Source organism: Haematobia irritans, chromosome 2 (genome assembly GCF_050003625.1).
Source record: "Haematobia irritans isolate KBUSLIRL chromosome 2, ASM5000362v1, whole genome shotgun sequence".
In the NCBI taxonomy this organism is placed as follows: Eukaryota; Metazoa; Arthropoda; class Insecta; order Diptera; family Muscidae; genus Haematobia; species Haematobia irritans.
The window spans coordinates 82,538,425-82,556,995 of NC_134398.1; the positions used below are offsets into that span (position 1 = coordinate 82,538,425).

Sequence of the window (18,571 nt, forward strand, 5' to 3'; positions counted from 1 at the left end):
GGAAACTGCTTAATTTTTTGATGTACCATTTAGTGATATTTCCAACAACCAAATAACCTTCTACCTAGTAATCTACTAAATAACCATTTAAATATTTTTCGCATTACAAAAGGACAACCAAAAACATTAATAACTCGAGAGAGTTGAATAGAGAGAGCGAAAGAAGTCGTTTAATAAATTATGATGCCTTCTTTTGACTGTCTCTAAGTTATCTGTAAAATATCCAATTGCATATTATTCGCATTATAAGCGTATACAAAAATAATTTGAGCAATTGCTTTTATATTTTGTGTATGCATCAACGGACTAACGGTAAAAATTTTTTTAGATTTTTGTTTTCGTTTCTGTGTTTTCATTTTTGGCGTCAGTTTGGTTCGAGTGTTGACGGAGCAAAGTGATCGCGGAGTTTTGTTTAAAGTAAATTTAAAGTGTAAAGACATTTTTAAGTGCTATATTTACAAAATGTAAGAAAAAATTTGTAAAAGGTAATTGAAAAGATTAATAAAGAAAGAAAAAGAAGATTATTTAGAAAAGTTTGAGAATATTAAAGAACAATGTGAAAATAGCAGCGTGTATGAAACGGTTAAAGAAAATATTTCCGTAGAAAATGTGGTTGAAGGGCATGAAAACCATCAATAAACTTTTCCTTCTACGGACATGTCGCTGGGTGCCAAACTACAAGCTTGTAGTATTAGGCATAGAGTTTCGAGAAATTGTGCGAGTGACTTGATCAATATTTTGCGTGGTGAAAATTTAGTGGTAAATTCCTTTTATAAATTCAAGTCTCTAAAACGGCCATCAATTCATAGCATTGGGGGAGGGTCTTATTTAAACGCAGCTTTGGCCAATTTTGGTCAAAGCTGTCAATATTAGAAGCTCGCCGGCGTTTCCAATAGGTATATTTTTCGGTAGTACTAAACCGTCTACTTGTGAAGAATTTTTAGGTAAGGTAGTTGAGGAGATGACTTCCCTACATAGAAACAGGTATTACCATAGAAGGAGAAATATTTTCTATAGAAATAAGGGGAGTACTATGCGATGCTCCAGCAAGAGCTTTTATAAGTGGGACTCCATCTCATACCTCGCGGCACGGGTGTTCTAAGTGTATACATGTTGCCAAAAAAATTGATGGTGTTGTAACTTATGGTACTCAATCTGGAGACTTGATAACCGATGAAGATTGTAAACTTAGAAAATACCCTAACCATCATAGTGCTCATTACATCAACAAAAACTCTCCTTTAGAAGACCTCAATATAAAAATGGTTACACAAGTACCCCTAGACTGCATGCACTTAGAAGCTCGCCGGTGTTTCCAATAGGTATATTTTTAGGTAGTACTAAACCTTCTACTTGTGAAGAATTGTTAGGTAAGGTAGTTGAGGAGATGACTTCCCTACATAGAAACAGGTATTACCATAGAAGGAGAAATATTTTCTATAGAAATAAGGGGAGTACTATGCGATGCTCCAGCAAGAGCTTTTATAAGTGGGACTCCATCTCATGCCTCGCGGCACGGGTGTTCTAAGTGTACACAGGTTGCCAAACAAAATTGATGGTGTTTTTTCTTATGGTACTCAATCTGGAGTCTTGATAACCGATGAAGATTGTAAACTTAGAAAATACCCTAACCATCATAGTGCTCATTACATCAACAAAAACTCTCCTTTAGAAGACTTGAATATTAAAATGGTTACACAAGTATCCCTAGACTGCATGAACTTGATTGACCTGGGTGTAATGCGAAAGTTTTTATTGAGGTTAACAAAAAGAAAATGATTTCTGAAATAAACACAAAAAATATTTCGAATAAACTTTTGCATGTACGTAGTTCAATCACTAAGGAATTAGTACGTAAGCCTCGTTCTCTTGATGAGCTCTTAAATTGGAAAGCCACGGAACTGCGCCAATTTCTTCTATTCACTGGCATATTTTCATTAAAAGGAGAAGTGAATGATGACATTTACTATTTATTTTTACAGTTGCATTGTGCTTGTAGAATGCTAATGCCAAAACAATTCAAATCTAATTTCTTAATATTTTTGTGCAAAATTTTGCCATTATATTTGGGCCAAATACACGGATGAAAAAGACTGTTTTTCATATGTTTGGCTCTAAACATTATATGTTTGGAACACAAATTTTTAAACACAATATTTTTGAGTGCAAGCATATAATGTTCATAAACTAGCATAACATGTTTGGGACATATATGTTAATATGTTAGAACATATTAGGTTTGGGACATAAAATGTTTGTAAATATAATATGTAATATGTTTGTAAATATAATATATTAATTTAGAAATAGCCTATAAACATATATGTGTTTAGTAGCTTGGAGCGCTATTTAACAGGGAGCGATATTGAATTAAGTTGGTGGTTGTTGCTTGTTATTACAAAATTAACATTTTATTTTTCCTTGTGCAATTGATCAGCTACTTCTTTGATCCTTACAAACTGTGTGGTCCGCTGTTCGAATCCCCGTCAGGCAAAAGGCAAAATTAAAATAAAAAAAATTGAATAATTTCTTCTACAATGTTTGTATTACAGAAAAAGGTGCTAAGAACTAAAAAATGTCGTGGAAGTGAGAAAGATGTGGGGGAATATACAATTAGGCAGAAACAAAATTTTGAGCATTCAGGTCGAAAACCTATGTTGTTAGCACCTATGTTACCAGTTTATTTTCATAATTCATTATGATTGTAAATAAATAAATAAATAAATAAAATTTTGAGCACAATATTGTTTGGGAGAATTTTTTTTAAGCATATAATATTTTTGGGTGCAAAATGCTTCCAAATATATTATATGGTCACATAATAACATATTGTTTTTTGGAAGACAACATTATTGAATTTGGATGCAAAAATACAAAATGTTTGGAACTTAGACTACCCAAACATATATTGTTTAGACCAATATGCTTTCAAACATATTATATATTGGAAGAGATCAAACATATAAATGTTTGGGCAATACCCAAAAATGTATATGCTTGAAGCAAAATATGTTTGGGAGTATATGTTACAGAAGCGATTTTTTATGAGAGTGTAGCATATCGTATAACGTCCATGGCTTGCTGCATTTAAAAGATACAGTTACACATATCGGGAATCCGTCCCACAACTCCTGTTACCCTTTTGAAAATTATCTGCAACATTTAAAAAAATCATCAAGAGACCATATAAAATTTTAGAACAAATACATAGAACTGTTATAGAACAGAAGTTCGTTTTCCATACAAATATCGATGGACTAGATATTGTGAAGAAAATATATACATTTAAGGACAGCGTTTTATCATTAAAAAGTCCCAATAATATATGCTACATTAAAAATTGCACGCCTTTGTGAATAACAAATTTTTCTCATGTTGGCGTTGGTATAGTTACAGGTAAAAAAATGAAAAATATAAAAAGTTTTTATACTGACCCTTCGATTCCATTTCTTTAGGTGTAATGTTAGCAGATTTGGAGCCTTCCGATGTATACGAGAGTTTTCCATTGTCCGACATAGAATGCAAAGCAATTGGCATTCCAATGGATAATTCTTTGTTACTATTTAATACCAATTCTACATGGTTACCAATAAATATTAATTTTATTTCTTTTTTTCTGTTTTTATTTCATTTAAAAATAGAATCTCTAAAGCATACGAAACATGACCGATTCCAGCAGCCCAGTTAATAAAATAAAACGAGTTTCAATAGTAAACAACATGGAAAGTAAGTCAGCAGAATTATACTGAAATTAAAAAATGATTTTTCGACTTTTAAAGATTGTAGAAGCATACACTTTCATTTTAATATAAATATCAAAGTAAACTTTTGCGATACAATTTTATCTATGTTTTAGTTAATCGTTTTTTCAAGTTTTCAGCTCAATTGGAAAAATTAACTCATCGCTGTAGTTTTTATCTATTGTTGGTTACACTGTAAGAAAAAGCTTCGTTGAATCAATGAAATTGAGCCAACCTAACAAATTCGTTAATATAACGAAATTTTTCATTATTATAAAGAACTTTTTGTTAAACAATGAAGCGTTTCGTACTATTACTTTTAGTTTATGATAACCCACTTTTTTCAGTGTAAAATTTTGTGAAATTCATCTTTCGCTATAAATACCTTTAGATTTATGTTTAAATCGTTACGGCATTAAAAGTCCAATTTAAAGATTTAAAGATAATTCGAATTTTCTTACAATACGTTTCTTTACTAAACTTTTGTAGACCAAATACCACCTGAAATACAGACAAATATATTATTAAAGAAGATCGGCCAATTAACGGAATCGACACATAACATGCAAACACAGCTGAATGTTATTCAAGGTAATACTTTTTATATAAATTACTTTTATTTATTAATCCTATAATATGATTTCAGGTCAACTTCGTGTCATCGTAGAGACCCTTGCGGAGAACAAAGCCGTGACAAACAAACTTGTGAAGCAGCACAATAATGACGTTTCCATTCAACAACTATTTCCTATAAAAAACGTTGAATCGGTGATCAAAGTTAATGAAGAAATCAACGAAAATAACAAAGCTGCCTATGTAAGAATGTTACACTGAAAGACAAATTAATTAAATTATTAACACGGGTTTTAATTTACTTTTAGGTTGCAGCCATTTCAGCCATACTTCAACCTGCGAGGGTCCTTAAAAATCTTCGTTATATAATAGGAGATGACGTGACGATGGCCTTCAATATCGAAGGCGTACATGGAAAGAAAAGTTTGAAAAGCATGGAAAACTTTTATGGCGTTCTATTAGGTAAGATATTCAAATTATTACTTGCATTTTATAACTAATCTCTTGCAAATTTCAGAAGCCATTTCCGGACTTACCAATAACTGCCGGCCACCCGAAGATCGCCATCGAAAGGCACTGCAGCGTCAAAAAAAGACAATTCAATAATAAAAGTGTGGCTAACACCAAAAAGAACGAGTCTAATGAAAATTAGAAATTATTTCTAAAATTTACTTTTAATTTTTATGTTTTGTTTTCTATGTTCTAATGAATTGTTGCTAAAATTTACTTTTAATTGATGCTGAAAGTTACTTACAATTTTTTGGTTTTGTTTGTACTCGTAAATGTTTTAAACAATGAATATATAAAATATTAATTATTTTTTATGGACTGTTGCTAAAAGTAACTCTAATTTTTTTGTTCCTCTCCTTCATTTAAAAAATGAATATATAATATTTCTTTTTTACTTTTTATGAATTACTTTAGGTTTTTGAGCGATTTATATTTTAATTTATTTTTTAATACACTGAATATATGAAATTTATTGTAATAAATAAAACGGCTTTTACTGGAAACCAGGGATCTTTAGAAACTATTTACTAGGGTACATATTTTTTGTCTAATTATTACACTACAGACGATTTCTTAGTTATGTACATAGTTTCGACGTGTTACTTATGTAACCCTTCTTGTGTATCCAGTTATTTCAATGTTTAAAAATGTCCTTCATTTCACTCTCGGATGTAAGCTACTTATTTGACTAGTGATAGGTAATGCTGAGGATATCAAATTGGTTCCCTCCAATGACAACCTCATGTTAAATTCACCAGTTAAATACATGTCGAGTAGATTTGGGGGTAATTAGTTGTACTTATTGGTGATAGGTGAATTTGATAGTCAATAACTAGTTACTTGAACAAGCGCGACGACTGTCGGTGTTTGTTAGTATGAGTGTTGGTCTCTCGAAAACACAGTAGTAAAGCAATCATACAAATTGGTTACCCATATCTCAGCAGTTTGGTATTCTCTTATTTGGTACTCTCTCAATTCTCTTGAGCTAATGCCAACTGCTGGTAATTGTTGTTGTTGAGTGCAATCACACTTTTTTGTTTACCGAGCGTTCTTACCAAAAACAATGGAAGATGAAGATAGGAAAATGGCAGCAGAGGGTATCAAACCATTGACGGCGTTCGATGCAAACGTGTCGTTTATGATTTTTTGTTCCACAAATTAAACTAAGAATAAAAAGAAATTTATATCAGGGAATGACGTAGAACAATCGGTCAAAAGTTTCTCATTATTATTTACACAAAATTTAACATCATTTGTGAGTTTTTAACAAAAAATATTGCAAATTAAAAATGAACGAACGTGTATGTATCGAACACCGTAAATGCAACTTTTGGTATGACGTCGCCCATTTTCCCGTCTTCATCTTCCATTGTTTTTGGTTCTTACGATGTCGATTTGTTTAAGATTGCAAAACACTGCATATGAACTTTGTTATATACTAATGGTGTTTTTATTCTTGCATTTGTATCAATGTAAAAGATCGCATGGTAATTGGTGTCTTATTCACTGCCACCGAAATTTTGTGGGTAAGATTGCAATAGAAAAAAAGCCACCGGTTGCAGTTCTCTGATAGGAACATTTCCTATATTCTAACAACTAGAGGTCTGCATCGAATAACTTTTCACTACATGTATGCAATTCGCTGTCGAATATAGTACATACACTGTCTTTCTCTCAGAGCGCAAGTAGTGAAGTGAAGAGAAAACTTGCTTGTCAAATATCACCAAGTACTTATCCGAAACAATATGTGTTACGAAAAAAAGGAACAATAAAAATGTAAGTACTTGAGAAAAATTACAACATGGATTCACTTCACTTCACGTGGTACCACAAGTATTTCTCAGTTATGTGCGAAGCAAAACTTTCCATTATTATTAATCATAGATATGTATGTATATTACATATTTCATATATTTATGTATGTCACAACTTACCTTAACGTTTGCCGTTCTTTATCACAAACCGAAAACATATATTATGGAGAGTAACTGTTTTTTGTATTTCTGAAACTGCACGTGGTACATGGAGTACTCTATGAAGTTTTGTTCTCGCAACATACTCGACGTGATCACTCTGAGTACACTTCAATAAGAGAGAAAGAGGAATATGTGTTTGTTGCTAGTGAAGACATCAGAGTAGCAACGAGAAGTTACTCGTGGCTTTTGGTGTTCATCAAAATGTGTACCAATAGTTTTGCGACTCTCTCAAATAGATATACTCATGTAGCAAGTACACGTGTACTCTGCATTTACAAATGGAATTGTGCAGACCTCTACGAACAACTGTGTTTCCTTAAGTTTTGAAAGGATTGAATACTTCTTAGTACGAGTGAACTAAAATATTTTTCTACGCTAAGCTTTATTCGTATGTATGATAAGCTTTCTATAATAAAGGGTGTGTGTATCATTTTATAAGAAATTTTACTAAAGTTGAGGAAACACGGTTTTAGTTCGGGTTTTGTTCATTTTTATGAATTCATTGTAAATTTTATTATTTCACACAAAAATTTAACTTAATGGAAATTAAATGGCTAAACTAAATTTTTGAGCATTTTGTCCTTTAGTTTCGAAGGAATTTTTTTCTGGGTGAAGTAGTGCACAGAAGCAATAACATGGGCTTGTCATAGGACGGATGTCCACCATTTCAACAGCCGTTGCACTGAATTCGCATCGCTTCTTACGGTGCGATCCGAATTCAGTATTTTGGATGTGAATTAAAAAATTTGATCATATTTTACCAAATAAATAATTTTTACAATTTTTTTTCTTAATTAATTCTAGCGCTTGTCTGGAATGTTTGACCTCAAATATTTAAAAATATCGCTATTATATTTTAAAAAATTCGCTATTAATTCTTACTCTGTTCTCGTGGGGCAATGGTTAGCATGCCCGCCTTGCACAAAGGGGGTCGTGGGTTCAAATCCAGTTTCGACTAAACACCAAAAAGTTATTCATCAGTGGATTATCCCACCTCAGTAATCAGCGTTGCCAATTTAGCTTTTTTCCCGCTAGATTTGGCTTTTTTTGAAGACGTTTAGCGGGGAAAAAATGTATTTAGCTTTTAGCTTTTTTTCTGGCTTTTTTTCATGACCCTTTTAGCTATTTTTGGCTTTTTTTATTTTCGACATGTTCCTATAGAAATATGGATAAAACTTCGTTTTTTGTCTAAGTCTTGCTGCCAGAATAAGGTTTTCCACATATTTCAAAGCTCAATTGAAGCCTTAATAATTATTCCAGCCATTATGCGGGCATTTTTGCAGCAAATACACCTTCTTGTAAAGTTTTTTCCTCGTTATCGTAAACTTTAAATCTACTATTACCATACAAACTGCTTATATAAACTGTCAGTAAATTATTAGGAATAATAGCATTTGGCTCGTTTATCCTTTTTATGTTATTATAATACGGACGCGAATTTTGGTTATAATAGCATATGTGAATTTCTCTTATATAAACTGTTTTCCTTGTCCATAAGCCGATAAAATTGTTTTGTCCTTATAGTTAAGTGATTCAACTTAAAAATGGGTATCTTTTCATGAAAGAAGGCTAGGGTCAATTCTACAAAATTCTTAAAATTAATTAAATAGTCTTTAAATTTGTGGAGTTTTTGTATGTTGACCACAAACCAAAATAGCGTTCAAAAATAGAAGAGGTTTTTCATTTTATTTTGAAAACGTATACACAGAATAATTTCTACTTAAAGTCGAGTCGGAATTTGGAAATTTAAGTTGTCGTTAGCACGTTTTTAAAGCACTGTGATAGCTCATGAAGAAAAAGCTGAAAAAAACGAATAAATTCAAATTTGACTCGGAATCAATACCAAAATCATTAGTGTACAAAATATTTGGAACCGAACATAGAAATAATTAAAGAAATAAAGTTTTGAATGTGGTATTATTTTTTTAACATCAAAAAAAAAATGCAATAAAAACAAGTATATAAAGTAGTAAATTCGGCCGGGCCGAATTTTAAATACCCACCACCATGAATCAAGTATAATAGTTTACTATGAAAACTCTTCGTCGTAGTGGGTTACTTGATAATATATAGAATTGTAGGGGGTTTGATGACAAATCTTCTCCCAAACGAGCCAGCTCCCGAAGACAAACTTTAAAGATTCTACCTGTGAAGGCCAGATAAGATTCTGGATTTATGAGAACCAATTTTGTTTGAGTTTTAGAGAAAATATAAACAAATGGTGTATATGTTGAAATTACGCCTTGACTTAAAATCTTAAATCTGTAGATTTTTCCGCATTTATTTAAATACGATGAGTAAAATCTGGAACTTTTACTTTCAGTTTGAAGCAATTTTCATGATCAGTGCGCCTGCTATACCCTGAAAGAGGTGTTTTCCTTTTTGAGAAAGCAAATTTTTCTTTTGACACAAATTTTAGAGACAATCGTTGAATAAACGAAAACACTTTATAAGAAAAAGACATTTCGTTTGTCTAAAATTTTATTATAAATTACTAATTTCCAGCAAATCGGATAAAAACTAAGGATTCTAGAAGCCCAAGAAATAAAGCCGGGAGATCGGTGTATATGGGGGCTATACCAAAACATGGACCGATAGGCTCCATTTGCTACTCACATATTTCTGATCTTAAAATACCTCCAGATTTTCAATTTCAAATAAATCGGCCAGAAAATATAGTCTCTAGACGCCCAAGAAGTAAAAATCGAGAGATCAGTCTATATAGGGGTTATACCAAAAAATGGACCGATATACCTCAATTTCGGCACTCTTATTTGTGGTCTAAAAATCCCTCTAGATTTCGAATTTCAATCAAATCATGTAATAAATACAGTTTATTGTAGCTCAAGAATTTCAGGCAAAGCGGATGTTAAATATAGTTTCTAGAAGCCCAAGAAGCAAAATGGGAGATCGGTCTATATGGGGGCTAAACCAAAAAATGGACCGATGGGCACCATTTTCGGCACACCTTTTTATGGTCCCAAAAGAACTCTACATTTTCAATTTCAGAAAAATCGGATAGAAAATATAGTTTCTAGAATCCCAAGATCAGTCTCTATGGGGGCTATATCAAAACATGGACCGATGAGCACCATTTTCGGCACACCTTTTTATGGCCTTAAATACCTCTAGATTTCCAATTTCAGGCAAATCGGATGGTAAATATAGTTTCTAGAAGCCCTAAAAGCAAAATCGGGATATCGGTCTATATTTTCAATTTCAGGCAAATTGGATAAAAACTACGGGTTTTGTAGGCCCAAGACTCCAAATCGGGAGGTTGGTTTATATGGGGGCTATATCAAAACATGGACCTATGCGGACCATTTTCGACACACCTCTTTATGGTCCCAAAATACCTTTAGATTTTCAATTTCATACAAATCGGATAGAAAATACTGTTTCTAGACGCATAAGAAGCAAAATCGGGAGATCGGTCTATATGGGGGCTATACCAAAACATGGACCGATATGGACCATTTTCGACACACCTCTTTATAGTCCCACAATACCTCTAGATTTCCAATTTCAGGCAAATCGGATGGTAAATATAGTTTCTAGACGCCCAAGAAGCGAAATCGGAAGATCGGTCTATATAGTCGCTGTATCAAATCATGGACCGATGAGAACCATTTTCGGCACACCTTTTTATGGTCCTCAAATACCTCTATATTTTCAATTTCAGGCAAATTGGATAAAAACTACGGGTTTTTTAGGCCCAAGACTCCAAATCGGGAGGTTGGTTTATATGGGGGCTATATCAAAACATGGATCTATGCGGACCATTTTCGACACACCTCTTTATGGTCCTAAAATACCTCTAGATTTTCAATTTCAGACAAATCGGATAGAAAATACTGTTTCTAGACGCCTAAGAAGTAAAATCGGGAGATCGGTCTATATGGGGGCTATACTAAAACATGGACCGATACGGACCATTTTCGACACAACTCTTTATGGTCCCAAAATACCTCTAGATTTCCAATTTGAGGCAAATCTGGTAAAAACTACGATTTTTATAGGCCCAAGACCCCAAATCGGGAGGTCGGTTTATATGGGGACTATATCAAAACTTGGACCGATATAGCCCATCTTCGAACTTGACCTGCCTGCAAACAAAAAACTAATCTGTGCCAAATTTCGGGACGATAGCGCCATTATTGAAGGCTGTAGCGTGATTACAACAGACAGACAGACAGACAGACAGACGGACATGCTTATATCGTCTTAGAATTTCTCCCTGATCAAGAATATATATACTTTATATAGTCGGAAATCGATATTTCGATGTGTTACAAACGGAATGACAAACTTATTATACCCCCGTCACCATTTTATGGTGGTGGGTATAAAAAGGAAAGTGTAATTGAAAAAATGCACCTGTTTTTTGTTCTGCATTTTGATATATGGTGTAATTTATTTTTATTTGCAGTTACATGATGTCTGCATTGGTACATTTGATGGGCACGAAGTAAATTTGGAATGATTACTTAATGTTGAAATTGAACCAAAATAGAGTGTGTAAAAATATGTGATGTTTGCTTGCGCGACATAGTAAATACAAATAAACTATGAATTAGTTTATAAATAAATAAAGTTAATTTTGTGGCGTCCTTTTTTCGACGACGAAAAAGGGTTTTTCATAAAGATCAAAACATTTTAATTTGTGACCATGTTCTTTTAACTGGAAGAGAAACATTTTTGACGAATACCATAACATTTTAGATAGTGACCATTGTCTTTTAATGGAAACAAAATTCTTTTTGTCAATATAATAACATTTTAGATGAGGACAATTTTATTTTTCTTAGAACCATGTTCACTGAGCCAACATAGTTGCAGGTGAATTTGTTACATGGTGCCGCAAAAATAGCTCCTGTCATATTATAGTGACAATCATGTTTCTTCTCTGCGTGTGTGGAAGTGCTTTGGAAGATCTTCCAAATTTTTTGCTGGGATGGAATGAAAAAAGTTTGAATTTGTTCCACAAATATGGCTGCTTAATCACATCCAGCAATCCTCCATGTATATTTTTCGCTATCCTATGAATTTCTTTTGTATGTCTTTGAAAATTAGCTTTTTGGATGATTTAAGAGAAATTTTACATTTGAACAATGTAATGTTGCAAAAACAGACAGACAAAAAACAATAAAAATGTAGTTCTTTTGATAAGGTTTTGCAAATTAAGAGATTTATTACTTTATATATAAATAGTAACAGGTTGGCTGATAAGTCCCCGGTCTGACACATAGATGGCGTCGCTATTGTTAAATGCAGGACTGTGAAGTCGAGTCAATTTTGCTCGACTCCGGCTCCAGCATTTATTCTTAGCCTCGACTCCGGCTCCAGGTGGTGTACCTAAATCTCATTTTAACAGTATTCCAATTGAAAATTTTAAGGTGTAGTGTTCCAAAAATGGACTGATATAAGTTTTTTATTTTGACATGTCTTTATATGTTCAAAAGAAATCTAATTTTAATTTTTGATACGACTCGACGATAAATCTCAGCATTTTAGCGATGTAAAGAACTCTGCATTTTAATTTCAGGCCAATAAATTAAAATACGACACAAGACTATATAGAGACCACATCAAAATATGGGTAGATAACAACAATCTCCAGAATATGCATTTATAAAAACACAAAATTTCAAAAAAAAATAATTAGGCTTCCAGAAGTTTAAGAAGTAAAATCCCGGTATTAATCTATATAGGCATTTTATAAAAAATAAATCTGTATAAAAAAGAAAAATACACAAAATCAAAATGTTGGGCTTATCATATAGTAAGTTTAGATGTTAAAAAATGTAATGTATCGGATACATATATACAATAAACATAAACTGCCATAAATTATGACGAACGGAATTTTAAATAACCACTACCATACAACAGATGACAGGAATAGCTGGATAGTTACGAATATTGTTTGTATATAAGTAAAATGGTGAAACGTCGATTTATTAATGTCTATCAGTTATGGTCATTAGAGGCCATTAATTTAATGTAAGGAATTTCGAGTGGCCGGCTCAGATGGCACGTTGGCAGAGCTTTAATTTAAAATTACAGCTTCCAAGGACATCGGGTATATGGAGATTTCTCAAGTTATTATCTCCATATACAAAATCTGGGCCTACGGGAAATTTCCGCATTTATTTATGGATCTCAAATAACCTAAAATTTCTGACAAATCTAATTAACATTTTTGACTGGGAATAATTTCTTTAAAAAAATCAAAGATGGGTTTATATGTAGGTGCTATATCACAAAATTGTCCGGTATGACACATCTTCGAACTCGACATGCCTGCAAAAATTCAGAACATTAGGTTCTACCGCTATATTGCCTTAAAATTGTACATTTATCAAGAATATATATAGGGTCAAAAATCGATATTTTAATATGTTAAAAATGGGCAATACAATTGATCAATTCAGCCCATATTCTAGTAAAACCTGCTTTTGATATCACCGTGACATTTCACCCATATAAATACACTTTGAATGGCCTGAAATCCAGTACTTCGTTTTACGTTGTTCAATTAAAAACCCTAATGGAATCTAATTTCTCGAAATATTTCTTTAGTTACAATGATATGAAGTATTTTTCAAATTTTGTTTGGCCGGAGTCGAGCAAATTTTCTACGACTCCGGCTCCGACTCCACAGCCCTGGCTAAATGCATATTATTTTTATATAGTACCAACCTTCAAATGATTCGTGTCAAAATTTGACGTCTGTAAGTCAATTAGTTTTTGAGATAGAGCGTCTTTTGTGAAGCAACTTTTGTTATTGTGAAAAAAATGGAAAAAAAGGAATTTCGTGTTTTGATAAAATACTGTTTTCTGAAGGGAAAAAATACGGTGGTAGCAAAAACTTGGCTTGATAATGAGTATCCGGACTCTGCCCCAGGGAAATCAACAATAATTGATTGGTATGCACAATTCAAGCATGGTGAAATGAGCACGGAGGACGGTGAACGCAGTGGACGCCCGAAAGAGGTGGTTACCGACGAAAACATCAAAAAATCCACAAAATGATTTTGAATGACCGTAAAATGAAGTTGATCGAGATAGCAGAGGCCTTAAAGATATCAAAGGAACGTTTGGTCATATCATTCATCAATATTTGGATATGCGGAAGATGTGTGCAAAATGGGTGCAGCGCGAGCTCACATTTGACCAAAAACAACAACGTGTTGATGATTCTGAGGGGTGTTTGCAGCTGTTAACTCGTAATACACCAGAGTTTTTCCGTCGAAATGTGACAATGGATGAAACATGGCTCCATCACTACACTCCTGAGTCCAATCGACAGTCGGCTGAGTGGACAGCGACCGGTGAACCGTCTTCGAAGCGTGGAAAGACTCAAAAGTCCGCTGGCAAAGTAATGACCTCTGTTTTTTTGGGATGCGTATGGAATAATTTATCGATTATCTTGAGAAGGGAAAAACCATCAACAGTGACTATTATATGGCGTTATTGGAGCGTTTGAAGGTCGAAATCGCGGCAAAACGGTCCCATATGAAGAAGAAAAAAGTGTTCCACCAAGACAACGCACCGTGCCACAAGTCATTGAGAACGATGGCAAAAATGCATGAATTGAGCTTCGAATTGCTTCCCCATCCACCGTAAAGGGTCAAAATTTGGTCAATATAAACTTGACGTATTTCTTTCAATTTTGCATTTAAAAAACCTGAACACGCCTCATTTTGAAGGTGTGTGTGTAGAATGTTGCTCCTATTTTGATTTTGGAATTCACTCTTCAGTTGTCAAAATGCCGTCCAAGCAAGAAGAGCAGCGTATCAAAATTTTGCTCGCGCATCGCGAAAATCCGAGCTACTCGCACGCAAAGCTGGCAAAATCGCTAAAAGTTGCCAAATCAACCGTTACAAATGTAATTAAAGTGTTTGTGGAACGTTTGTCGACAGCCACGAAGTCTGGATCGGGGGGAAATCGAAAACCGGAAGCCGCTGAGACGACAAAGAGAGTTGCCGGTAGTTTTAAGCGAAACCCTAACCTCTCTCTCCGAGATGCCGCAAATAAGCTGGGTGTATCGTCTACAACCGTGCATCGAGCCAAAAAACGAGCCGGAAGAAGGTAGTGACTCCAAATCGCGATGATAAACAAAATACGACGGTCAAAGCGCGATCCCGGAGGCTGTACGCGACGATGCTGACGAAGTTTGACTGCGTGGTAATGGACGACGAAACCTACGCCAAAGCCGACTACAAGCAGCTTCCGGGACAGGAGTTTTATACGGCAAAAGGAAGGGGAAAGGTAGCAGATATTTTCAAGCACATAAAACTGTCAAAGTTCGCAAAGAAATATATGGTTTGGCAAGCCACCTGTACCTGTGGCTTGAAAAGCAGCATTTTCATAGCTTCCGGGACTGTCAACCAAGAAATGTACGTGAAAGAGTGTTTGAATAAACGTCTGCTGCCTTTTCTGAAGAAACACGGTTGTTCCGTACTGTTTTGGCCGGATTTGGCATCTTGCCATTACGGTAAAAAGGCCATGGAGTGGTACGCCGCCAACAACGTGCAGGTGGTTCCCAAGGACAAGAACCCTCCCAACACGCCAGAGCTCCGCCCAATTGAGAAATACTGGGCTATTGTCAAGCGGAACCTAAATAAGACCAAAAAACTGCTAAGGACGAGCAGCAGTTCAAGGCAAACTGGCTTTCTGCGGCGAAGAAGGTGGACAAGGTGGCTGTACAAAATCTGATGGCAGGTGTCAAGAGTGAGGCCCTGCAATTCGGATTTGGAAAAGGAAAAGCCTAACTGAATATTTTTCCTGAATTTTATACTAATTGAACTTGAAAAAGAAATTTAATTTGATTTTTTAAATAAACGATTTCACCGATTTACACGCGTTTTCCCTTTTTTCATGTTCTCAAAAAAATTTGGCTGCAATGAAGAGGTGATCGCCGAAACTGAGGCCTATTTTGAGGCAAAACTGAAGGAGTACTACCAAAATGGTATCAAAAAATTGGAAGGTCGTTATAATCGTTGTATCGCTCTTGAAGGGAACTATGTTGAATAATAAAAACGATTTTTTGACAAAAAAAATGTGTTTTTCTATGTTAGACCGGAGACTTATCAGTCAACCTGTTATGTTTGTCAAATTTATTTGGGAAGAGCCCTTTAGACTCCAATATGGATGGATGGACGGGCGTTTCGGAACTACCACATTCCTCATCCGCATCCTCTACTTGCACCAATTTATCAAATTCTTGAATTGGTGCAGGGAGAAATTCTAAGACGATATAACCATGTAAGTCCGTCCGTCTGGCTGCCAGTCTGTCTAGTATAATCACGCTAAAGCCTTCAATAATGGCGCTAGTGTCCTTAAATTCGGCAGAGATTCGTGTTCTGCACGCAGGCCCACTTCCAATCCCAAGATGGGCTATATCGGTCCAGATTTTTATCCGATTTGTCTGAAATTGGTAAATCTACAGGTATTTTAGGTGCACGCATAAGGTGCCGAAGGTTGTGTGTATCAGTCCATGTCTTGGTATATCCCACATATAGAACAAACGGGATGAATTTAAGGCCGTATATACTTGTTTTCATAAAAAGTTTTCAACAATTTGTTGGCTATTTTTTATTGTGTTTTTTTTTTTTTGGAGGACGACATCGTCCTCATTTAGGGACAAAAGCTACAAAAATACTGCAAACTGATATGGGTTGCTGAAGGACCTTTCCCATCCGTAATCATAAAGGGAATTGAGACCAAATTGTACAAAAAAAACATAAGTGCAGCATAAAGTGAGGGCAAAAAATACTTACCAGCGGAATATAGAACAGACAATAATTGTTTTAATTTTGAATGTAACTCATTTAAATTTTATTTAAAGAGAGATGCATCGTAGAACACTCTAATAATAATTTTTTCTTTGTGTTTGATGTCTTCTTGATAGTAGTTTTTTCAATTTTGGTTTTCTAATTTTAAATTATCATAAATATGTCTATAAGTATGTATATATGTATATGTATGTATTTGTGTGTTTCGTGTATAATCATATATGTATGTATGTATGTGTCCAAGTATGAACTAATATATGTATGTTTTCAAGAGCGTTTGTGTTTATATGTTATATAAGAGTAATTTCCATATAATTATTAATTAAATAAATAAACTTAATAAACATTGCCTTTATCTATTTATGTAAATGTAATTAAGAAGTATTCGTAATAATTTCGTCCTGCATCGACTGTCATCACTCATTCTTTATCTATGTCATAGTCTAGTCTAGTTTACTTTGAACATTTCGTTAAGGATGATATCCGCTCTTGTTGGGCGATATGTTCTTTTGCACCTCTGGAATGATACAACAAAAACCACAAATTATAGGAAAATTACAATTACAGTAGCACTAAATATAAGACTTACATATAACGTGTCAACTCCTCTATATCGACTAGCATTGTATCTTGACTATCGTGCAAGTCATCACGTTCCATGAGATAATTTACAAGTGATTCATTCAATTCTTCAATGTGAGTGTGCAGGCTATTTACCAGAACCTGCAATTGGGCTATATTCATTTCAGTTAACATTTGCCGTGAAACACGACGCTTATCCGCTGTCATCTGTACGCCAATTTTTTCTAGAGATCCTCGTATTATGGCCGTTATAGGTGAAACTGATTGATTCTGGCGTTCAATCTAAAATGACAAAATAAAATGCAATGATTGGACGATTATACAAGGGACAGCTCTGCTAACTATAGAGATCTACAGAAAAATAATGGTAATGGTAATTGGCAAAGTATACAAATATGTGTGTTGGGTCTCAAATTTTTAGCACTTTATTTTTAAGTGCAAGCATTATATAATAAATCTGTATAAAATGGTCGGGATATGTTTTTTAAATATGTCATCATATGTGAGTAAGGTTTTTTTGGAAACTTATACGACAGACATAAGAAAGTCGTAAAAAATTTTAACAAATCAATTTTGTAAAGAATTTTTAATCTAATATATAAAAATAAGTCGGGTTTTCCTTCCTGACGCAATAACTCCAGAACGCATGAACCTATTTCCACGGTTCCATTCGTTGGAAAGGTATCGGGCTCCGTGAGGTTTATAGCAAAGAAAATTGAAGAAAAGTTTCAACGGAAAAGCGGGAAAATCTTTTTTTACATACAAAAATTTATAATTTGAATTTATGGCAGTTGCTTTTGTTATAAAATAATTTTATTTTTTTTTTCACATTAAAAATGCTCGGAAAACGTAGAGGGAAATCATGTGGTGAAAATAGGGTACCTGGGACGTCTACACAATATACGCTATATCATTTTTCAATATCGAGACGGGACCTTCTCTAAAACTAAAAAAACAAGAATTCTCAAGTTTATCAATATGGTTTATCAATATAGCGTACTTGATTTTTGGGTATTTGGACGGGAACCTTCTCCTTGCCTAACACAATAAAACTTGAAGGATAGTTTTTAGATTTTCTTGCAAGTGATGTCCCTTTAAAAAAAATAGAGCAATATCTAACCTTCTCCGATTTACTTGAAATGGGGAGAAGAAGATTAAATGTATACAGGGTAAATGATTTTTCGATGTCTGGTTGGGGAAGGGGAATAGTGAAGTTGGGTTGTTTGTGAAATGAATATAGGGTACGTGAATTTACGATATCTGGTCGGGGAGGATCGAAAGAGGGAGTTCCCTTTTGCCCGATTTTGCACACCACACCACATTTACATGAAGTTGACGGGCAACGTAGATGGTGCTTCATTTTCCGGTATATATTTGGGAAAGGCATGTT

General features: G+C 34.2%; 2 protein-coding genes across 3 annotated transcripts in view; one reads left to right on the top strand and one right to left on the bottom strand.

The window, feature by feature from the left end:
- Nucleotides 1–399: 399 nt before the first annotated feature.
- LOC142223095 (uncharacterized) lies at nt 400–4,947 on the top strand. Its single transcript, XM_075292960.1, has 6 exons — nt 400–485; nt 3,642–3,726; nt 4,230–4,331; nt 4,387–4,556; nt 4,622–4,775; nt 4,831–4,947. The coding sequence occupies exons 2-6, from the start codon at nt 3,663–3,665 to the stop codon at nt 4,917–4,919; spliced, it is 579 nt and encodes a 192-aa protein (XP_075149075.1). The 5' UTR covers nt 400–485; nt 3,642–3,662; the 3' UTR covers nt 4,920–4,947.
- An 11,662-nt stretch (nt 4,948–16,609) lies between these two features.
- Nucleotides 16,610–18,571, bottom strand: part of Schip1 (Schwannomin interacting protein 1) — a 52,850-nt gene continuing 50,888 nt past the window's right edge. For both annotated transcript variants that reach the window (XM_075295437.1, XM_075295436.1), the window contains exons 9-10: nt 17,189–17,463; nt 16,610–17,116 (exon numbers count right to left, since the gene is read on the bottom strand). In XM_075295437.1, coding sequence (XP_075151552.1) covers nt 17,053–17,116; nt 17,189–17,463 — 339 coding nt within the window. In that variant the 3' untranslated portion in view covers nt 16,610–17,052. The remainder of the gene's footprint in view (nt 17,117–17,188; nt 17,464–18,571) is intronic.